This window comes from Fistularia commersonii, chromosome 10 (genome assembly GCF_037954325.1).
Source record: "Fistularia commersonii isolate RoL2024-O1a breed Wild chromosome 10, RoL_Fcom_v1.0, whole genome shotgun sequence".
Taxonomy (NCBI): Eukaryota; Metazoa; Chordata; class Actinopteri; order Syngnathiformes; family Fistulariidae; genus Fistularia; species Fistularia commersonii.
In genome coordinates, this window is record NC_141293.1 from 10,829,497 (window position 1) to 10,853,965 (window position 24,469).

General features: G+C 42.6%; 1 protein-coding gene across 1 annotated transcript in view; it reads right to left on the minus strand.

The window, feature by feature from the left end:
- sv2a (synaptic vesicle glycoprotein 2A) overlaps positions 1–24,469 on the minus strand; it is a 38,326-nt gene that overhangs the window by 4,722 nt on the left and 9,135 nt on the right. Inside the window, exons 2-12 of the mRNA XM_086153710.1 lie at positions 19,797–20,588; positions 9,575–9,755; positions 8,602–8,753; positions 8,093–8,226; positions 7,549–7,638; positions 5,611–5,718; positions 5,218–5,306; positions 4,349–4,513; positions 3,516–3,649; positions 1,513–1,719; positions 680–839 (exon numbers count right to left, since the gene is read on the minus strand). Of these exons, the coding sequence (XP_086009836.1) occupies positions 680–839; positions 1,513–1,719; positions 3,516–3,649; positions 4,349–4,513; positions 5,218–5,306; positions 5,611–5,718; positions 7,549–7,638; positions 8,093–8,226; positions 8,602–8,753; positions 9,575–9,755; positions 19,797–20,406 (2,030 nt within the window). The 5' untranslated portion in view covers positions 20,407–20,588. The remainder of the gene's footprint in view (positions 1–679; positions 840–1,512; positions 1,720–3,515; positions 3,650–4,348; positions 4,514–5,217; positions 5,307–5,610; positions 5,719–7,548; positions 7,639–8,092; positions 8,227–8,601; positions 8,754–9,574; positions 9,756–19,796; positions 20,589–24,469) is intronic.

Sequence of the window (24,469 nt, forward strand, 5' to 3'; positions counted from 1 at the left end):
ACAACGCACATTGGGCTCTCTATGTGAGATGATATACCATTATAATTCAGATATGTTTGACACAGTGACTGAATGGACTGTTTGTTGTGGTGGTTTCCATTTGACTGAGTGATAGCACGTCTGCATTTCTTGCTGTTTAAGGCATTTGTATTAATATCTAAGGTCATATGTGCCATATATTGTGTGATATATGAATGAATGAATGAATTACTGTCTGTCTGTCTGTCTGTCTGTCTGTCTGTCTGTCTGTCTGTCTGTCTGTCTGTCTGTCTGTCTGTCTGTCTGTCTGTCTGTCTGTCTGTCCGTCCGTCCGTCCCACCAAACTATTTTTGATTCTGAGTCTGAGACTTCCTTGTTTTCTAAAGCTTGAGCATGCAGGATGATTTTACTTAAGCAATATTATTCATATGACACTACTATGAATGGAATCCTGATATTGGGCTCTTTTTCAGTAAACAAAATCTAAGCAGGGCTTACTTGTAACAGAAACAAATGTATAGAGCGTATCCTGTTCAAGGTAGCAACAAGAGCTAAATGCTGCATATGAGTTAAACTACCAACGGTTTCACACAAGGAGTCAACCAATCGTGATGGAGCAGCACTTTAAATGCATCACCCAGCGCCGCTGACTCCGCCGTCACACTGCCAGGGAGATTTCAAGGCATGTCTGACTTCCTACCTCTTGTCAGAGGGATAGAGCTCGACGGTCAGCACGTCCAGAGCATTCCAGGAGGCGATGCTGATTCCCCCGAACAGGCAGAGCAGAGCGATCATGGCTGACTCGCTGTTACCAAAGGAGAGGAAGAAACAGCTGATGCAGGAAATCACACTGGAGCCCGCTGGGAGAGATGAAGAAGGGAGTGTGGAAAAAAGAGTGACAAGAGAGATTTTCCGTTTATCAACAGAAAACAGTCCGTGATTGTGTTTCTGTGAATCCCCTGTCAAAAGGATTCTACCCAGAGGTCTCTAAGTCACATAGTCCCTGTGCCACTGCTGGTGCCTGGAGCTGAATCTGTAATCACATTCAGGTAGAATGGAATTGCAGAGTTCATGGGAGATAAGTTTTAAAATCTAAAACCAGATTGTGTGAATGCTTGTCTGTCTGAATGTGGCCCTGTGATTGACTGGTCGTGGGTAAATCTCTGGTAGAGGCTCCAGTACCCTCGCAAGTGCAGGATAAGCAGTATATATCATGAAAGAATGAATAAATGAATGAATGAATGAAATAGAGCCTGGAATTTAGGTCTTATCTAGGCATGTGTAGGCAGCTTATTTTTCACCAAACAAAATAATCCACTAATAATTTTTTTTTAATAGTATTGGATTTTGAGTAAATGTTTGAATTGTGTTTGCTTTTATTTTTACATTTTACTTAAAGGGGAAGCTTAGATGAGTATCTAAGTATCTTGTTAAGAATAGATTATGGATTTTCATGTACATTTGACATCACATCACAATTTGATACCTCTAATGAAAATACTCCACACAGGTAAAATTTTTACTGTAAATTACCCAGCATCCTTAGCCGTCCTATCTTATCCATGAGCAGCGCAGAGACAATGTTGCCGGGCAACACAGCCAAAGTGCCCAGGAAACTGACGAAGTACACCATGTAGGCATTGTTCTCGTCGCTGACGTCGCTGAGCAGGCAGCCCTCCTTGTTGTGCAGGAACGTGCTGTTGATCAGCTTGCAGTTGACCAGCCTGTACTTGAATAAATCTGGAGGGGGGAATAAGGAGAGTAGCAAAGGTAGCATAAGAAGACATCTGAAATAATCACTGGGGAAAAAGGGAATGTTGAGGATTTATCCACTTTGTGCAGCATTCTGTGCATCTTGAGGAAGGTAGTTAAATTGAGATGTATAGTATATTCACTATTTCATGTCATTATTCCATACTGTCATGAATACATAAGCCCCAACATGGACATGGTTGTTGTAGTGTTTGAGTAGAACTATATATTTAATGACTTTTGACAAAGATCCTGGTCCCTATGGATACCATATATGAAATGTGAAATGTGAGGTGAGATGGGGCTTTAATCCTAGTCTTTTAGGCAAAGTTTCACATTATTTCACTTTCAAAATTTATTATTGATTTTCCTCATCTTTTTGCTGAGTGACATATGGCTTCTTTTCAATTATTTCAATGTTTAATACAAATTAGCATTGATTTTTAAACATTTACATTTCGAGCAAATTACAAACTTCATTTCTAATTTTTGGATTATTTGTTGCCATTTTTCTCTTTCCATGTTATTGTTTTTTTTTTGTGGGGGGGGCACAAAACACAAATAACTAATTAACAAATCGGTCCTTTAGGCCTCTGACAGTAAAGTCACCTGCCCCATATTCATCTTGCAATTCATTTTCCATCATGCCTCACTGTAAAAACATTAAAACACAGCCTTTCTGAACGGGAGCCCAAATACAGATTAAGTCTTAAGAAGCTAACAAGCTAATTCAGAGACAAGCGAGGAGCTCTGGCCGGGACTGATAGCAGCCAGGTCTGATTACTTTCAGGCAGGCAAAAAGAGATGAAGGCTGGACGGTGAGGTCGGCAATCATCATCAGCATCCTAATTTTGTCACCATCTCTTTATGTGATTCCTCGTGTGTCACATGTAGAGCACACCTCTGTCTGTGTTGCCTAGTAATGGTAAAACATCTGCAGTGCTGCAAAATGCTGGCAGTCAGTCAGTCAGTCAGCCAATGAGGAGGCAGGGTTGGAGGTAGGTGTGTGTGTGTGTGTGTGTGTGTGTGTGTGTGTGTGTGTGTAAGAGTTCTGCATATCAGGAGACTGGACAAATTGCACTCAAATTGGACATAACTATGGATTACTGCAGATCAAGGAGTGATAAACTGGTAAGCGGCAGATGCGTTGTCAGAATTTGAAGGCGGGGGTCACAAGAGCCCTACTGGAGGGAATCCAAAGGGAATATGAAAATTAATAGTGCCCTCGAAGGAGACACGCATGAATAAGACAATCAGTTTTATCTCTCTTTAGCCAATGCTTGTGGTAAAAAACATTGAGCACCTAATTTAAAACATCAATATTTATCGAGTAGTTCATAATTATGAGGCCATAATTTCATAAAGAACTGTGGGACGCAGACACAAAAAATGAAGACATATTGTTAACAGCATCTTATTTGAAAAAGTGTGGTTATCATGACCGTTAGGCTAATTATATTTGGTTTTCTTGATTTTCAAATAATTTCTTGCCTGCTTACTCGGGTTATTTTATTCCCAGTCATGGGATTATACTGAATGAGTATTTACTAAATGACAACACTGCAAATGCATCCACGGCCAACTCTTGTCGCAATACTCACACTCATGCAGAGATTTATCCATTTGTGAATAGTGAATATTTACTCCGTTGGCACCATAAAAGCAGATTACGGCTTAAACCCCGTGGTGCTTTTCTATCTGGCCAATGGAAAGTTTGGTGAGCAAACTGAGGGATGTAACCACATGATGTGGTTATGTGTGTGTGTGCTTGGTCTATGTGTCACCTGTGTTGTAGAAGAGGGTAGCGATGAAGGTGCAGTTCTTGAAGAAGGTATTGCTAGAGGTGATGTCTTCAAAGTAACACTCCTCAAACAATGAGTCCTCGAACACCATCGACCTCATCTTCAGGTTCATGAATCTGGAAGAAGGCGGACAGGGAATACACAGCTTATATCTTTGAGGCAAGACGGATGGTTATTTTCTAATAATTAATATTCTTTTTACTGCTTGAGGTCCTGTATGCGGTATTTCAAGTAATATATTATATTGAGGGCGGCACGGCGCTTCAGCGGCACGGCACGACCATGGTTCAATCCCAACAAGGGGACCTTTCTGTATAGAGTTTGCATGTTCTTTCCTCCCACATTCCAAAAACATGCAACAGGTTAATTGGGAAAATTGCCCCGAATGAGTGAGTAAATTGTTTGTGACCCTTCAATCGACCTGCCCAGGGTGTACCCTGCCTCTCGCCCGATGACAGCTGGGATAGGCTCCTGTGACACTGAGTGCAAGATAAGCGGTGGAAGATAGATGGATGCATATTATATGGACTAAATCTAAATTTTAATTAAAATATATTAAAATATAATCATCTTTTTATGTAATTTCCTTTCACCATTTCAGTATTTGGAAATTCTTTGAATTCTTAGGAATTGTTTCCCCCTTTTTAGGACTTTGAGTATCAGTTTTATAGCTTTATTCCCCCATTTTCTGACTGTGTTGAATTAATTCAGGTATTCTGTTAGTGTTTTTATCACTTACAAAATGTATTTACTGACGTTTCATTACATCTTTTTACAGAGGGGCAGAGATGAGTGTAATTTATCAAAAAGCTCACTTGTCATTGAAGTACTCTCCCTGGCGGTGGACTTGGTTTTCCAGTGTGAAGTTAAAGGTGACATGCTCCACTTTCTCCTTGACAAAGACCTTGGTGCGGGACGAATATTCCTGTTTCTGCAGGTATTTGATCATATCGGGGAACCAGACTGTCAGGCCGTAGTAGCTAGAGGAGGGAAAACAGAAATCCAGTCAAAGTGCTGAAAAATCTGCTCGACCTTCAGAAGATAGGTGGTTTAAAAAAATGTGAGCAGGAATCACAGATAAAATGTGTTAAAGGAAACATGGGGACCATCTCTTTACGCTTCATGACATGTTGGGAAATGCGATGGTTAAATGTCCGACACGGAAGCAGAAGAAATCAATATAAGCCTGATTTGGACTTTCAAGTTTAACAATAATACACCCTGCAGCTACGTTAGCTGCGCTTAGCAGCTGCATTAGCTGCGCTTAGCTTGGCTTAGCTTAGCACAGACAGGGAAGGACGACACAGGTGATTACACTTGACAAATGTTTCCGGCTGTGCTACATTTCCGTGTCGGATGGATTAAAACGAAGAATCAGACATAAATACAAACACTGAACTTGAAAAGTGTAATATAATGTCTCACACATTCTGTCAATTTACAACCTTATTGTGATTTTTGAGGCTCCTAGCTAATAAAGTACAAATTATTTTCAGATCAGCTTCACATGTCTGGGGTCAATTAAATATAATATAATACAATATAATATAATATAATACAATATTAAATATATTTGTTTTCTTTTTCTTTTTGCTTTCAGGGAACTGTTTTTCTTTTCAATCTTAAATTTGTACTTTTGTTAAAATTTTGATATATATACAGGTACTTTTCATGTCTCTGGTACCTGAAAGACATGGAGAACCACACCGCCATCATCATGTAGGTCGTGCGACGATATTCAGGGGAGAAAACAGTCAGGAAGTTGCTCCACACCTGGACAATAACAGGCCAACACAAAGGGCAAACACAAAGATGACATATCAAATGCAGACAGAACAAACACCGGCTGTCTCACTGCTGTCAGTGAGAAAGAAAAGACGATGCCCAATCATCCCTCAGCAGACACAGAACAAACACAGTCAGTACACAGAGCTGCTCCTGAACACACACCTCCCACAAAAAACAACAAACGAGGTGAAAATTCTCTTGATGCTCATCTGTGTCCTTAAACCAAACACTGGCAGTTGTTTTAAACAGGGTATGTTGAAACACTAAATAAAGGTTCAGATTTAGTCACCTGATGGAAAAGTGTGGTGAGTTTTAGTCTCCACTTCTGATGCCAGGCGATGCTGTCGTCCATGTTCACCAGCTCATCTAGCTGCTTCACTGTCTTGATGGTCGTAACCTGGGCCACAACGAGTAAGATGAAGCGTTTCATTCACTCACTGAGTTTCTTACTATTTCAAGTGTTTAAACTTTGTTTCGTAAAAATTCGCAAACATTTCATATTAATGAAATTGTGTGCCTCTATACAAGGCCCTGTGATCAATTGGTGACAGGGCCAAGGTGAACCTTGCCTCTCGCCCAATGACAGCTGTATAGGGTCCAGCACATAAATGCATCAACATATGTTTATTTATGTATTTGCTTGCATGTATGTCAGAATGTGTATTTATATATAGGAATATATGTATGTGTTTACATCCATGCATTTACATATATATGAATATTTGTGTTTATATGCATGTCTGTTTATATGTATGTATGAATGTAGACAAGTATGTACTGTATGTATGTATGTATATATGTATGTATGTGTTCATATGCATGCATGTATGTATGCGTGTGTATAGGTAGGGATTTATACGAATGCATGTATGTAGATGTTGATATGCATGCGTAAATGCATGTATATCTGTCTATATATGTATATATGTAGGTGTTTATATGCAGGCAAATTTGTAGCTATGAATGTAGGAATGTATGCATATGATAACATGCATGTATGTGTATATATGTATATATATATATATATATATATATATATATATATATATATATATATATATGTGTGTGTGTGTGTGTGTGTTTATATGCATGTATGTATCTGTTTATATCCATGAATGTATGTAGGAATTAATGTAGGCATGTATGCATATGATAACATGCATGCATGTATGTATGTATGTTTATATGCACGTATGTAGGTGTTTATGCTTCCATGCATGTATGTATGTATGTATCTATCCATGCATGTATGTATGTATTTATACGTGTTTCTATGCATGCATGTACGTATGTAGGTCTTTAAATGGATGCTTGAATTGATAAGTATGTATGTGTGTGTATGTCTGTGCATGTATGTATGGAGATATGTATGAAGGAATGTATGTATAAATGCATGCATGTCATGCATGTATGTATGTATGCATTATGTATTCATATGGATGCATGTATGTATGTATGTATGCATTTATGTATGGATACATTTATGTGTGTATGTAGGTGTTTCTATGCATACATTTATATTTGTGTTTCCATGTATGTATGTATCTGTATGCGCGTATATATGTGCTTATATGCATGCATGTATGTATCTATGTATTTATGCATGTATATATTGTGCGGAGGAGGCAAAGTGAAGATATTGATAGAAGGATGCCGGGTTTGGAACTGCCAGGCAGGAGGCCTAGAGGGAAACGAAGATGGATGGATGGAAAGAGGATGTGAAGTTAGTTGGTGTGAGAGAAGACGATACGGGTTAGATGGAGGAGGCTGTTTCGCTGAGGGGGACTCCTGAGGGGAGCACCAGAAAGGAGAAGGAGAGCTTGCATGTATGCAATGTAACAGCTAGCTTTATTAGATCATTGATCTACCAAGAACTACAGATACATACATAAACATTGTATACCGAAGTGTAAAATTTATTGGGAATTTCTGTGTTTTATATTTATTAAATTAGATGTGTTACCATTTAAAAGGTTAATGTGTGGATGGGGAAATGTGGGAAATGAGCTTTGCTGTAAAAGGTGAAGCCCTCCAGGTCAATAGGTTTATCTTCCACCTGTTAATAATATAATGAAAAACCCATTATCTGTCTCCATAAGGTCTTCAACTTGGAGAGCAATTGAAAATAATTGAACTATGACACTGAAATTCTACGTGTTCGCAAAATGAAGTTACTTTCCTCCTTCATAAAAATGTGCCGAGAATTCTTAAAAAAAGGATGACTCACAGAGAAAACCCTCTCTGGGTAGCCTTTGGCCCTCATGTTGGTGTCATGGACCTGCTTCAGGATCATCCAGGCCTCGTCGTGTTTCCCGTTCTGTGTAGGAAAAACTGCCTCATTAGAAATTTCCACATCAGGGGGTTGGAGTGAACATCACAGCGGGAGGCCCGAGATGTTACTAGGGATGTAACATGGAGACAACACTCCCAATTTAAAGCTGCATCTTCTGTTAAAAATGCCTCTGTACCTGCTGGCCATGGTTCCAGTAAATAAACTCTCTGACTGTTTCAAATTATCAGATTGAAATGTTATGACAGGAAATGACAGAATTACACATTTAACTTGTCAGAGTATGGACATGTTTCACATGTCCCGGGATTCATCCATCTATATTTATGTTTGAGTTCATTTAATTCAAAGTAATCTAGAAAGGCAGTGAATTATCTGACCAGCAGCATCTCCATACTTGGTGTTTGTCAAGGCTATATGTGCATTCGTAATATATTCAAATTATATTTGGTGAAGAGTGAGTGCGGTTCAAAAGGCTGACCTCCAGGTAGAAGCGGGGGCTCTCAGGCATGGTGGTGAGGGCGGAGATGGCCGCCACGGAGGGGAAGGCACACACCAGCACGAAGACGCGCCAGCTGTGGAACTGATAGGCCGAGCCCATTTGGAAACTCCAGCCTGGGGATAAAGTAAGCAAGGGATAAAAAACAAAAGCAAAAAAAAAAAAATTCAGCTGTTTTCAAACGCATATCTGGGGTCAGAATTAGTGGAATATCTCGCTCCAGTTCCATTCTTGAAGTAATTGATTTGAGTGTTATTCTAGAAAGTTCAGGAAAATTTTGATCAGTATGGCAAAGTATTTAATTCAATGTCTCTTCAGATCATGTTTTTATTAATTATTTACAATCAATTATTTGATTTTTCCCACTGGCTTCTTTAATAGTCACACCATCTGGTATCTCAGCGTGACAATGTGTAATAAAGGATATCCACTTGAATTCTCACAATTTGTTTTATTATTTTTTAGACATGCGCTCTGGCTTCTGGGCTCACCATAGTGCGGGATAATGGCCCAGGCCATGGCCGAGGCGTAGATGCCGCCGATCATCCAGAACATGCAGAGCCAGCTTAGATGCTCCCCTCGCTTCTCCTGCGCCAGGAACTCGGAGTAATACGAAAATACGATGGGGATGGATCCACCGATGCTGCGGACGGAGATGAGCCACAGTGAGAAAAGCCATTGGACTGGGTTGAGGAAACAAACACAGAAAGAGAAAGGTGACCGTGTGTGGTTTAAAGTACAGTTTGAGCAGTCGTGTTTTTACTTAAAACTGAAAATTTAGCTTGAGACCAATAATGGCCTTCAGAATCAGGTTTAGATGCCATGACTCTTCAAAAGATTAAGACATTTGAACAGCATATAAGATGCAAGCCCACTTCTCTTGTTAGTGAACGGCTGCAATGACTTTTTTTACTAACACTCTTCGTCATTTGGAGTAAATTGACTTTCATATTTGCTTGCGCTTTTGGCCGTGCTATAATTGACAAGTGGTTACTAGGCAACATGCCGAGGGGTTGAAAGCATGGCAATGAGTATTTAGATGAGAATAGGTGTTGATTGGACCCGCTATCTGGAAAATGCAGTTTTATATCAACTCAGAGGTTAACGGTGAAATGACAGAAGCCTAAAAAGTAGAATTCTGGTCTGAAACTAAAACTGCAGTTTGTGCATTATTAGCAAGAGGTAGCTAGAGATGCATTCATTACAATTTTGAGCACACGTCTCAGAGATGCCCACCCACGCATTCAAATTCTGCATCTCAGTGGGCCAAGAAAGCACATCTCGCCATTTCATACACCACGCGGCGGCTTCCCATTAATTACTACACGAACACTGCATTTCTATCTGCCTCCTGATGTGCGGCAGAGCGCTGCCTGTCAAATCAGTGATTTATCACAGCGGTCGTGACGGTCTCATTTCCAGGCCGGACCGCTTCGACTCCCGGTGACTCATTTGTCTCTTTACCCGACACCGGAGGCCAGGCGGCAGAAGAGGAAAGAGCTGTAGCCTTGGACGAACGAAGAGAAGAAGGCAAACACGCTGTTGATGGAGAGGGAGATGAGAAGGGTCTGCCGTCGGCCGATGCGGTCAGCCAGGCCGCCCCAGACGAAGGCTCCTACCATCATCCCCAGGTATACGATCAGACCTGAGGCCAGGAGGGAAGACGACAGGTATAAAAATAAAGGCGTGGGGAGAGAAAAGCAATCTGAGGAAACAACGTCGGCAGAACGCGAAGGGATGAAAACACAGTGTTGGGTGGAAAGATTTTTTTGACAGAAGACAGAAATGCGGTAAATCAATCCAAATCTGAAGAAGCATTCTGTGGAGGCATCCCATAATGCTCAAATGATCATGATTAAATTTTGATAATATTATTGTTCCCATTTTAGCCAGAAAGCAGATGCTGACATAGAACACTAAAAGATCCTTTTTTTCCATCATCTCATCCATCGAACTCTGTATGTATGTCAATCTCATCCATCTACGCATACAGCTATCTCTACAGCTCTGTTCTCCTATCTATCTATCTATCTATCTATCTATCTATCTATCTATCTATCTATGATCTTGTTTATGTATCTGTCAATATCTGTGTCCATCTCTCCTCCTTTCTATGTATTTATGTATGGATGAATGGATGTATGCAATATAACTGCTAGTTTTATTAGATAATTGATCTACCAAGAATTACAGATACATGTATAAACATCTTATATTGAAGTGTAAAATTAAATGGGTATTTCTATGTTGTGCAAATGTATGTATGTATGTATGTATAGATCTCGCATGATCGTTACAACTGTGTGTTTAGTTTCCGACGGAAAGTTCATGCGTAAAAGTTCAGATGTGAATATCACGTTTGATTTCATGGTAAATGATGTGATTCCCTTGCGTAGAACATTCTCTCGCTGCAAAATGACATAAAGTTGTATCACATAAAAAGATGCTGCATTTGTCTGTATTTTAATGGAGGGCAATGGAGGATTTTTCAACAATTGCCATTGCAATTTGTCAGGAAACCTCGCACATTTAATCTGAAATGTATAAACAGCAAGTTAAGGGGCAAAAGCAAAAATTGGAAATATTTCAAAATTAAAAATAAGTAACTAGTATGTGCTTTCAAATTGCTCAGATATCTTAGCCTTTTCGCCCCTCACTCTCTCACACATACATGCATGCAATCACACACCTCAATGTGTTACTTGGAAGCCAAAACACACGACAGCATGCTTGCGACAGCTTCTTGATAGCCTGTCAACAACCTTCACACTCCCTGAGTCTGCAGAGACTTCACTATGAATCACAGCGAGCTAATGACGAGAAAAGAGCAAGTGCCTGCTGATGACATTATTGTTGGCCCGAAAATTTTTTGGGGGTGAGGTGGGGGGTCAGAAAAGACTGTTAGGCTCAGTTACAAGCCCAAATAATCAGGGAACTCTGGTCAAATCCAAGCCAAGACTGCTGGCCGACACTTTCCGGGTCAAACTGTTAAGACATCATGAATGCAAACCAACACAAGACAGACACATCTACAGTTTACACTTTAGAATCAGAGATATTGCACTGCAACGCCTCTATCTATCACAGTTTGAACTATGAGCAAGGAGCTTGCTTGAATGTAAAATGTGCTTTAAAGGCATGTATTTGGCTTGGTGTGCAAAAAAAAAACATTTCCTTTATTAGGGCCGCAGCCAATGCTTATCCCTTCCATGTGGTGTTAAATGTACCTTCCTGTGGAGCTTCCACCCTCCGAATGCCGCCTTTCAAGCTCCATCGATTCTCCCGTTTTCAACAAGCAGCCGGTAATGATGACCGGACTCAGCAGTCATCACTGCAATGCAGCATCATCAGGACACACAGACACGGAAAACCACGGCAACCGGCTCGGGGATCCAACTGTCCCCATTTCAGGGCCTCCCTGTCCATCTCTCAGCTGCACCTGTGCAGCGTTTCTCCGAAACCGGCTGCATTTTTTTGGAGGATAAATAATGTGCCGCCGGATCCGTTGTTGTCCGGGGCAACAAATTGATTATGAGTCAAAGCTAATTACAAAGTTGACAGAAATCCAGATCTCCTTTTCAAGTCACCATCATTCAGAGGGGAATCTGTGACCAGCAGCTTTGTTGCTGACTGAATTCAGCCCTTGTAATTAAGAAGCCAAAGCATTGGAGGCTTGGAGTCTTTTTGAACGGGCGTAGGAAATGCCGTCATGAAATCGAGGATGCAGGAAGGGTCATTTTCATCACAGCTGGTCTCAACACAGCAGATGATAGTGGATAATTATGATAGATCCTAATCCACTGTAAGAAACAGCGCACCCCTGATGCAAATCTGCACCTGTTCAGTCTTTGCTTATGTAACCCAGGGGAAGATAGCCACAAGTTAATAAATACTTGAATAAATATTGAGTAGAATTTCAGCATTTTTTTCTAAAAGTCATATTAGTGATACAAAAATGTCTAAATGAGATTTATGGGATTAAAAATATTTTTTCATATGGTTGGTGAATTATTTTGTCATTTTAGTTTAATAGTACTCTGGCTTTGGGAAGTGGGTGATTTATCAGCCAATCATAATGCTGATAGCAATTTTTTTTCCAGAAGTTATGAGAATGGAAAAAAAAACACGATCTAGAAAGTCGTGCTGTTGAGTTGATCGAGTGAGCAACAAAGAAGGGAACAGATATAAAGTATTTCTGACACTTACCTTATCTTTGTGTTTTATTGAATGTCCTGTCTATGTTGATAGACTGTGGTTATTTTGAACATTTTCCTGTGAAGTTCAATGACTGTATTGCTGGAGAAACGGTGAACTGTCAGAACCCATGCGTCCCGCGCATGGACATGAATGCTTGATGGCGAGCCACCCATGATAGGAGCCTTCCTACCGATCTTCTGTTTTCCTTGCTTTTGGGGACGTGGATTGAGATATCTAGTTAAAGCAAAAGAACTTACTGCTTAAACATTTAAAAGTAGGAATAAGAACCTATGATGGACGAAGACCGGGAACAGAATTTAAAGAGAGCTCAATACTAGATACTGAAACTAAATAAGTTTAAATCTATGGAAGAATAAGAAATTCATATTTGTTTCTTTATTTTAAGGGAAACAAGGGTTGAAACCGGAACTCATATTTGTATGTCTATGCAAACGGTTTTGTCTACTTCATGTTGTGTGGTGTAAATGTCTATATGGTACCGATTTGTGATCACTATTATTCCTAACTGCTTCAATTCTTTTGATAAACAAGCCGGCACCTAAACTAACTATTGGCCTGTGGTGTCTCTTTATCTTTTAATCATTTTAACTGCTCTTCCTCCAAGTCTAGTCCTGGTCCAAACCCTATTATATTTGTAGTAAGTGTTATACTCATCTTGCTAATTTTTCAAGCAACAGGTAGCAGTTTGATGTAAGCTTACAAAATCTAGCAACAAATAAGCTGCTGTATAAGCTGCTGGCCTTGGACATGGACACAGAGAAAGCGGGAAAAGGGATGAGGTGATAAAACAAGGTTGAATATTTCACTTAGGAAACAGAAACCTCTTCCTTCAGTCATTCATTCATCATCTGTACTGCTTAGCCTGCGGTCAGGGTCTCCAGTGGCTGGAGCCTATCCAAGGTGTCATTGGACGAGAGGCGGGGTTCACCACGGACTGTCACCAAGGGCCAGATAGTTGCATACAAGCATCCGTTCACCCATTCACAGGATATAGAGAGACACACAACCCACCCATCCATCCATCCATCCATCCATCCATCCATCCATCCATCCATCCATCCATCCATCCATCCATTATCTACTGCTTTTCCGCCACTTAGGGTCGCAGGGATGCAGGAGCCTATCCCGGATGTCAGTGGGCGAGAGGCAGGATTCACCCTGGTCCGGTCGCCGGTCGATCGCATGGCCACATATAGAGACGAAGAACCATACACTCTCTTATTCACGGGAAAATTAGGGTCATCAGTGAAGCGCCTGCATGTCTTTGTACGGAGGGAGGAACCTTCAGGAAACCCACGGGAAGAACATGGAGGCTCCACACAGAGAGCCCCTCTATCGGAATCAATCCAGCATCCTTATTTTCGTGAGGGGGAAGCACTAAACACTGGCCATCATGCTGCCAGTGAGTAGCAAAAGGAAAATTAAAAGGTAATATTAAGTCCAAGTTGATTTTGCAAGGTCTTGTCAGCCCATTAGGGACCAGAGGATATCATTTTTGCAGGGCCTAGAGTGCAGTGGATCAGTACCTGCCAGGATTGCAGGTTAAATACCCCACTGGCAACATGTGGTGGTGAGAAACACACAGGGAATTGTTTAATTTGTCTCCACTTAAGATTGTTCAGAGCAAACCAGTTCACGATCGCAGCTCAGAGGGAGGTAATGGAAGCACAAAAATCACAACATGACTATTACTAAAATTATTCATACTAATATCAAACAAAGCATTTCCAGTTGCTATGTGTGTATGCTTGTATTTTAAGTTTGTCTTTAAATACATTAAATCCAGAAAAGGCTCCAGACAGATAAATAGGATGTCCCTACTACGAGCTTCCCTCAAGTAGCTGCTGAAATATGCATATATCTGCATTTGGATGTCATGCGAAAAGGCTTCAAAGGCCACAGCGCGGTTAGAGGGCAACACGTGCTCACAAGCGTTTTGCATTTTAAAGCATCAGCGGTTGTACGAGCTGCAGCTTGGTGCTTTATTTATCCCATTTTACTCAGACGTCCACCGGCATCTTTCGAGCCGAGATGGGTCCTCCGATATCAACGTCAACGGTTTGATTATTTGAAAAGTCGTCCAAGTGTAGACAGTCTCTCCCCGACAACAAAATGTCTTTTACATTCTCCTCAGAGAGCTGAGATGAACGAACGGCACGGAAAGAGAGAGGGGAGCGAGAGGACACGGGAGAGGAGGAGGAGGAGGATCCAAGCAGCTGAGCGATTGGGAGAGGACGCGGGGGGATGGGAGGACGGAAAGCAAGGAGAGAGAGAGACAAAAGGGGGGAAAAAAGAGGAAGGGGAGGGGAGGATGACACCAAGTCCATGCTGTGACAGAGCTGCCACTGGCTCCAGGGGGGAGTGTGCGGATGAACATGTAAAGATGTGTGGCCCACTGCAGGGATGTGTGTCGTGCACATGGGAGCGAGAGGAGGGTGGGAGGGCTCTATTAATAGCTGGTTCTCCTCTTTCAGCAGGAGCACGCAGTGGTTAACGATAGAGCCCAGCCTCTTCATCACCGGAACAGAGAGCAGCCTCCTGTCAGCAAGGTCACACTCCGCACCGCTTAACACCGACAGCCCTCACAAATACAGGAGCGCTGACGCGTGTCCGGAGTAGCACACGCCTTTACCGCTATAAAATGGACACGCACACTCACACACGCACCTCGGTTTGGCACAGGGGAGCCATTAAACACATCCAGACAGGGTGAATTTCACTTGGAAATGTATGTTTTTCTTCAATTTGTTTTCAACACAAACGTCTACTTGAATTTATGGTTTTGTGATTTGTAAAATGAGACCACTGGCAGAGTGGAGCCCTCCTTCGACACATGTTTGTGACAAGACTAGAATTGTTTCATTTACAGCGATGCAAACGCTGACGGCATTGTGACACTTGCAAATTATCTCACTTCAGAAAGAGCTGCTGAGCCAAAAACAAATGGAAAATGCCTTTTGTCAATGTGAACAGTCTATTTTTTGGAAAATTTTAAGAACAATTTTGTCACGTGAGATCACCCAATGAATAAATCACGATGAGTGTGTGCGCACCTTTGTAGAGTTAGACAAGGTCTTTCCAGATGTTGCACTCCTGATGCAGGCAAAGAATGAAAAGAGGCTTTTATTCTCTTCAACTTTCTTAAATTTGCAAAATCAGTGCCACTCAGGATGGAGTCCACAACCCCCGAGGGCAGGATCAGCGATAAATGAATGAATGAATGAATTCATTAATTAATTAATGGACCTTATTTAGTACTGATCTTAGCAACCAAATGAAAAGTTCATTCCTTCCAATTAAACAGACAGACTTAAGTGACACAGATGGAGGAACTGACTTTCACTGCATTACCCAAGATGTAAATACAACATAAACACAACTTAATTCCTCTCTTCTTCACCTCTCCATGGAGTCCCTGGCTTTTTCACCTTGTGCTACAGAGAGGTGACGACTGAATGAGTTGGCAATGACAGATGGTAACTGAAGGCGTCTCCGAGCAGCGGAGGAAGAAGAGGATCCCCAGGAGGAAGCCGAAACTGTCGAGATCCAATTGAGCAATATTATTTTTAGCCACAAACACAAGAGACTAATCCTACCTACCGACGTCTGCAGGATCTGCTATTCATAAATATACAGGAAGGAAACAGAACCTCGTCTTTCCAATTCCCATCAGTCACTGCAGTTTGTTCAGAAACAATATTCGTTTTACCCCGAGCTGCATGAGCAGGTCATCTGTTGCCATCTGTTTGCTAATAGCTAACATATTCATTCTCAGATGGCAGCTGAATACTAATACACAGACTCTATTCCTTCCTGAGACACTAATTTACACCATAAAGAATGTGCACCCAAATGCTGTTGCTAAGAATAATTAATATTATCCAGCAGGGTGATTTTCTGCTGCCGGCATCTCCCACAGGACTATAAATCAAACAGATACAGGAAGTTCAACGCTCTTCTGTTTTTTAATCTCTGCCTCTCGTCCCTGTGCTCACTTCTCGATTCTATATTCACTAAAAGGTCAAGCAGACTTTATTAAACGCAGAAAGCCCCAGCAGCTGCAGGGGAAACTTGGTCCGTCGTTTTATCACACGCTGTGGCAAAGTTTCCCACTTCATTTTCCTGAAGGCTGCTACCCAGTCTTGGAGGAATACAGAAAGAGTATCAGATACTCTTACCGCTGCAATATCAGGTAATGGCATTGACCATGTTATGCACTCGCTACGGTGAATTCAAAAACCCTCTCCTGGAAAATACAAAATCTTGAAGATTACCATCCATACATAAATATGCAGCAAATCCATGAATATCATGGAAACCCTTGCTATGTGGAGAGAGGATGGACTGTGTGACTTGACTCTACAAGTACTTTTCCACGGCAGAGACGCTGCATGAAGCAGAACCCCAGGTTCTGCTCCCTGTTATGACAAACTAAAAACAGCGACGCTGCGAGCACTGCAGACAGGCAGCAAGGTCACCTCAATAACAAACACTGACAGAAGCTCCACGAGCTCAACCTGCAAAAGCACAGCATCGCCCCGTACTATTTGCTTTTTTCTACCTGTTGCTGAGAAGTTGATCGCATCGGAAATATTGATTTTTAATGATGATATAATGCAAGTTTATTTTATTTATTTATATTTTTTAATGTGGAATCAATAACGCATTACACCAAACTATACAGCTCACAAAAATATATATATATATACATATATATATATATATGATATTTGATATATAAATCTCTACAATGCTAACTAAATGTCCACAATAGAGGTCATCTTGCAGAGGTGAAGAGTTTTTCAGGTCAGGTTTTAGTATCTGCTGTCTGGGGGTCGACCCAGCTGTGGGCACATTCACACACTCGCTTTGCACGGACTGCAGCATGCACACAGATGCACATTTACAGTCTGCCGCAGTGTGTCGGATCGCCGTGGCCTCCCTGACGACAGAAGAGGCTCGGTTGGAGGAGTACAGCGATGGCGAGGGGTTTGAGGAGCCAGTGAGAGAGGAGGCTCTTTAGCATGAGTCAGGCATGTTGCATAACAGAGGGGAAGGGAGGGGGATGGTGTCATTGAGGCGGCAGGGAGTGTGTGTGTGTGTGTGGGGGGGGGGGGGGGGTTGTTGCTCGTGTCTCCCTACTGGCTGCTTTCTTGTGTCACATAACCCAGCCAGAGGGGGGTGGGGTGGAGGAGGAGCATGACGGGCCAGGAGCTGAAAAAAAAAGTCATAATATCTACATTTTAAGTACAAAGTTGATGGTTTTGAGAATGTCTATGTATGTCATATAGAGCAGGGCAACAGGGGTAAAAAAAAATTAATTACCGAAAATCCTACCTTTATTTTCGAGCCTAAATTTACTTTTATTTGCCTGGTTATATCATTTTGAGCTGGCTGCTTCAAAACTTTACAAATCTTTATTAACAATAATAAACTGGACAACGTTGTTCAGATGTTTGTATTGGGTGTAAGTTGAAGTCAATATTGTGACATTGAATGCCAAATGTAAAGTTGACATGTAAAGTTAGTGTTTGCTTTCCCCTTAAAATGAAAACTTTCACAATCCGCATCAGTAAAGTACATCTCTAGTGCACTTGAATTGTATCATATTGTATCCTAGTCCACTGTATCATAAATTATGTTAAAATGAAATGAGTTTAGCTCTTCACAGCTCATAGAAATGTCCAACCAAAGCGTTTGTATTACTTCTAAACGTCACGTAAACTCAAGAGCCAGTATTTTTCATGTGTGCCTTTGTGCTTGCCGAATGTGTGGCCGTTCATCACATCTACAGCCGGGTAGCTCATTAAAAGCACGGCGGCCTGACAAATGGGGCTATGAGCGCGTGTAATATCTTGTGTGTTCCTAACTGAAACGGCAGCACGATGACAGTTTTATTCGTAGTGGCAAAGATCAAGATGCACTGACTTTGTAACCAACAGAAGTATCCAGATCTGCTTTCCCGATAATTCTGAACGTGAAAGAATCTGGACTGATGTGATCGTGGGTAACACCGGGTCACTCAGTGACCACCGTTATCGAAGTGTTATTCAACCATATTCCTCCGGCATGACCTGCAACAAATCCATATGAAACAGTCAATACCCAGGCATCCCATGTTTGCTGGCGGGAGGGGGAGGCGTTAACCAGCCAGCTGGTTAACAACTGGTGAATATGGGACACACAATGTGGATATATAAGTGTCAGAGAATTTTCTCTCTTTGAGATCACCTGCTAATATTGAATGATCAGATGTATTGTAGAAGAATAAATAGCAGGAGGAAGATTTCTGGGTCTCTCCTACAGAAGATTAGGTCATATAAATCCATATCGTCATCATTAACCTCTTATGACCATAACTCTTATTTGGTATCCGGTTGCGGTTGGGTTGGGTAGAACAGGCGATTCGATCCCCGGCTCCACCTGTCTGCATGTCTAAGTGTCCTCGGGTGAGGCGCTGAATACCAAGCGGCCTCCCGATGGCCTGGTTATGGCCTTACATGGCAGCTCTGCCGCCATCGATGTGTGCATGAATGAAACCACAAGGTGTGGAAGTGCTGTATATGTTGAAACCATTTACATGTTTTATTTCTCTTTGGTATTTGGGCTTATTGGGACTCTATAAGAATTGAAACTAAGCGTCGTCTTTTGGCGTAGTTTTTGATAGAATTGATATTCACATTCATTCCACTGCACTGATTTCCATAGAACACAATAAGTCAAATGGCAAAAAAAGAAAAAAAAAAAAAAGAAAAAAAAATTGGATTATCATCAACAGAGCTGACTCTGATTTACTTCACTCCTCCTGGGTAGTAAATGACAGATGGCAGAGCAGGTTGGGACACCAAAAGCCCCCAGTACAAGGAAACAACCATTTTCAGCCTACAGACACTGACCAAATGCATGCAGGAACTACGTGTAGGTGTTAGAAACACAGATGTGGGGCGATTTAAAGCAGCAAAGGACACCGCGGCTGAATTGTCCGTGAGGTTGTTTTACAATTCCGCCGGTGTTCAGAGGCGTCACGGGCAGTTGGATCTCAAATAGCTGTGGCTCCTCAGCTAACGAGGCTGCAGAAAAGCAATTACAGAGGGGAGTTAGGAAGCAAAAGTGTGGTTACAATCAGACTGGAATCAAACACGGAGCGGCTGCCCAAACTCCCAGGAGGATGGGGGGGGTTGTTGGAAGAAAATAAATGGAAAAAGGACTGAGAGGACTTCTGGTGAGGAAACACCCTGGAAACATAAAGCTGTGTTTATCTTATAAATCGGGTGATTTTCATTGATCCATATTTTTGTATTTCATTTTTTCTTAATAATTGCTACCTATAAGAACAGATGCCAGGTTTTTGACGAAGGTCATATCACTTCTCCATCCAACACTGGCTGACACTACATTATTATTTCTATCAAAAAAATACTGAAAAAAAAAAACAGGCTTTACTTGAAGAGGGGATATTCGGACTTACCCAGCATGCCTTTGTTGGGCTCAGATAGACACATGTCCTTCTCTGCACTGGGCAACACGAAGCCGACGACAAAGATCTCCACGCCGTCCGCCATCAGCGCCAGGCCCAAGACAAAGTAGAGAGTCCACTGGAACTTTCCGTGGCCACACTCCTGCAGGATTGTCTCATACTGCTGCGCCAGCTCTTCCTGGTCTTTCCGCCTCTCCCCCTCATAGGCCGACAGATCCCTGAACTGCTGAGCCTGGGCGGCCGTCACCCCGTCGATGGAGTCCGTCTTGCCCGTGTCAGCCCTTGGGATGCCCTGGTACTCGCCTTCGTAGATTTCATCGTCCTCGTCGTGTCCCTCCGTGGAGTCGCTGTGACCTTCGTCGTCATTGGCGCGGCTGTCGTTGCGGTAATATCCGCCGTCGTTGCTTGGTAAGCCGGCGTAGTCGTCGTCATCGTCCTCCTCCTCGAAACGCTTGTAGGAGCGCTTGGTGTACTCGTCGGCCATTTTGTCCACGCCTCGCCCCATTTTCTTGCCAACCTGCTTCTTGGCTACTTTGGCAATGTCCTTGGCACCGCGGATGAAATCTGAGCGGCCATCCCTGTAGCGTCCGTCGTCGTCCATGTTGGCCGTGGAGGTGGTGGTCAGTCGCTGCTCAGAATCGGAGGTGTATCAGGAAGGGCGCAAGGACATGAGTGTGCAATGAGGATTCCTGCCGGCTGGTGAATTCAGCACCACGGACAGCTCCCAGCTCCACTGCACTGCGGCTGTTGGGCTTCGGCCGGCGTGAGCTCCGATGGCAAATCCTTGGGAATAACAGAAAAGGGATTTTTGCGTTAGCGTGAGTCATCATATCGGCAATGCATGAGAGACTAAGCTGTGTGTTTAAATGTTTGAATAAACTTTAAAAAGCTCCAGGAAACAATTTCCTTTCATGTTGGTTGGACATTTTATCTGGCTCAGCACTAATGGCAGAGCAAAAAGAGCATGAAAGCTTGAAGGCGCTGCCATCTAAGCTGGGAAGCTCTCGACGGATTCGACGGCAGTTATCGCTTCGCTCGCTCTCCCTTCAGCTCGCCACAAATTGCTTTGTGACGTTTCCGGTGGCTCACCGTGGTTTCAAGCAAGCGAGGCGCACTGCCACACATACATTTTCAGAATAAGGTGAGGAGCCTCGGCGCAATGCGTTTTTGGAGGAGAAGCGGGGCGCCACATTCAAGGGGACAATTATCACAGAAATTTCCGACCTCAGAAAATACAAGACTGTGATGACAGGGAAGTAAAGGTGTGGATTTCAAGTCACATGACCTGGATTCCGATTGAAGCGTGTGAGTTGTTCGATGGAAAATGTACCCGATTAGGAAAGAACTGACAGATATAAGAGAGAATAAATAATTTTACCAAAAAACATCGTTCAAGGAACTCAAAATGATCGGACACAATTTCCAAATGCGACACATTGGTTAGGCTGTTCCACTGAATGTGATATGATATAATGCAGCATAGAGGTATCATTGGCATGCCGTGAAAATGCCATCCATCTTCTACCGCTTATCCAGGAGCAGAGCGGCCAAGACTTCTCTCTACCCGGCCACTAGGTCCAGCTCTTCCGGGAGAACCCGAAGGCATTGGCAGGCCAGTCTGGGAAGGGTAAATACAGAGCTTCGCCTTAAGGCTCAGCTCCTTCTTCACCAAGACAGACTGATGCAGAGTCAGCATCACAGCTGATGCCACACTGATCCACCTGTCCCCTCCTATGGGTGGTGAGCACAAGGGAAGGGGGCCCATGTTGTCTTTTCCATGGGTGCAGACCCGGCCACCAGGCGCTCGCCGTCAAGCCCTGACCCAGGGCCGAGCTCCAGGGGAGGGGACCCGGTGACCCGTATCAGGGCTACAGAAAATTGTGTAAATTTTTTTTGTTCATCAACTGGGGGTTTCTGATCCACGCTTTCTTTGAACCCTCAATTCCGTAAGCTTTGGGTGACCCACATAGAAGCATACTGCCCTGTGAAAATGCACATATAAATGTATATATATGTATTCCAGTTTTACAGAATAGACAGAATCTGAACTATATGTCCTAATGAATCTACAGGGTCGACACATTGAAGGGGAAATCAGGGTGATGTCAGCTTGTTGACTGTTTGTCGGAAACAAAAACGTCTCCAGCGTGTTTGCGCTGGAGAGAGAGTGTGGAGCGGCTGCATCCCTGGAGAGAAGTCCACCCCCGGGGCAAGAATGCAGCTGTAGCCATGATGCCTCGAGAGCGTCTGGAAGCCTTTCACAGCAGGAGAAAGAGAGGGAATCACAAAACGCTTCGACATGATCACAGAATCTCCTGCGAAAGTGAGAAAATCCAGCCCACCAGTGTGAAATGAGTTGCATTTTCAAAATATAAAAGCCTTTTTTTATTGATTCATTTATTATCTCTACCATTTATCCTGCATTATGGGTTGCCAAGAAGCTGGAGCCTATCCCAGCTGTCACTGGGCGAGAGGCGGGGTTTACTCCGGACCGGTCGCCAGTCGATCACGAAGCCTCATATACAGACATACAAGCATGGAATCGCTCATTTTTTTTTATATTTTGTATTATTTTTGCCTAAAAGACCATTTCAGCAGGGAAATATTTCAAGGGCAGGCAGAGAACATCTCTACAATCTACCTGCCAGAGCAGGGAATAATAAGGCAGATTGAAAAGCTGCGATAAAGAAGAAAATTTTAACATTTCTTCCGTCGATAAATCACAACATTCACTCAGAAATCAGAAATCCTATCTTGACAGTTGCGCAACACACCTGGCTACGCTACTGCAGGCAAATTCTTGTTTATTTTGCTACATTCAAGTTCTTCCCTGCCAGTTTTGAGTTATCATTTATGCAATTTCAAATCATTTCATTGTACCTTTTTTAAAGAATTTCTTTGTAGTTTTTGGTAATTTCATGCTGAAATTGAGATATTTTCAACTGGATTAAAATATCTCTCCCTCTTTTTTTAAGATGAATATTTTCTCAGGTCCTCTGTATAATACTCCCAGCTGTGGTCATACTGTAAAGCTTTCATCATCATGAAACGCAGATTTAAAACTCAAGAAGAAGTTTTTCAAAGGCGGCGGGTAGAAGGGGAAGTTACTAGGCAGCAAAGGAGGAGGGAAGTCCTTGAACACCTCGGGGTGTCGGGCAGATGCCAAACCGACATCCCAAAAGGTCTGCTGGGAAAAGTGAGTTTCAGAGAAAAACATTCAGTGCAAGCTGGCTATGGGCGAACTTGGGTAAAAAGAGGAGAGACCTCATTAGTGTTCCCCCCTCCTCTGCTTTGAGCTGTTTGTCAGCTCGAGCGGAGTGAAAGGACAAATTCAGAGATGGAAAACAGAAATTCATCTCAATGTGACTCGGCACCTCGTCATAAACCGTCATAAATATTTAAATGGATTTCGCATCAATTTTGGTGGAATTGCCTGTAGCTTTCCAGTATTTCTAAGGCGATTACATTAATATTTAGATGTCATTTCTATTTGATTTCTTAACAATGTTAAGGTTGTGCTGGTTCGGGGGGTTCATCTATTGATTTGTTTACAATCTAATGTCTCAACAATGCTTCAGGACTTTGCATTAATTCTTTCTTTTATGAGGCAGATGATCTGAATCTGGAATCTGGATGTCAAAACACAATCTATGATTCAATAGTACAGACGATATTTGATGGTAAATAGTCTCAACTCATAGAGCGCTTTCACAACTTGCGGTTTCGAAGTGATTTAAACTAGATAGTACTCACACATTCTCACACATACTCATGCATCGACGGCGTTGAAAAGAGCTAACCAGACCATACGGAGCAACTTAGGGTTCAGTGTGTTGCCCAAGGACACTTGGACATGAAATTCAGAGCTCTGCCAGAGATTCGATATACATTAAAAAAGCAGCTGGTATTCATTCCCAAAGGGAGTTGTTTTTGTACTCCCACAAGCACTGGTTTCAGCTTGTTGGCAAAGAAACGCTCTCTTTTCTGAATGTATCTCTTTGCAGCTTCTTGAGGGGTCAGACTCCTCTCCATCATCTCAGCAGTGGCTCAATCCATCCCGATCCCACTTCCGCCCTTCAGGTCACCACCGTCTGCCGTCGTGACTCTGAAGATCCACCCGAACGTCATGAAGCAACTCATCGGACGAGTCCGCACAGGATGACAGAGGGCGGTAAATATCATACGTGCGCACGTATATCATGTTGCTGTGCAGCCGCGGCCTCTGCCACATTGATACAGATTCTCCAAACGTATATGTGCACTTTCTGGAGGAGATAACTTCGCCTGCAGCTGATCCTAGTGGCGGCAGAAGTAATAAGAAAACGGATAAGATGAGATTGGAAACCGCGAACTGAAGTCGTTTTTTCATTTTCGTCCTGTCGTCACTAATGAAGTGTAAATAGATAATAAATTAAAAGTCCGAGAGGAGACCCAGTAAACCCCCCCACCACCCCCGCTGTCGTTCATTGCTGCAGATGAAAGACTTAATTATGTAATCCCATTAACTTCTAGTGAACGAGGAAGACGCTGGAGGCTCCACACACACACACACAAACACACACATGTGCAAACACACAGCCAACACGTGTGACATGCAATATGGCCGGTTTAAAAGCCTGCCAACAAAAGATAGGAGGCTGAGACAGGAAGCAATAACTCTGGAA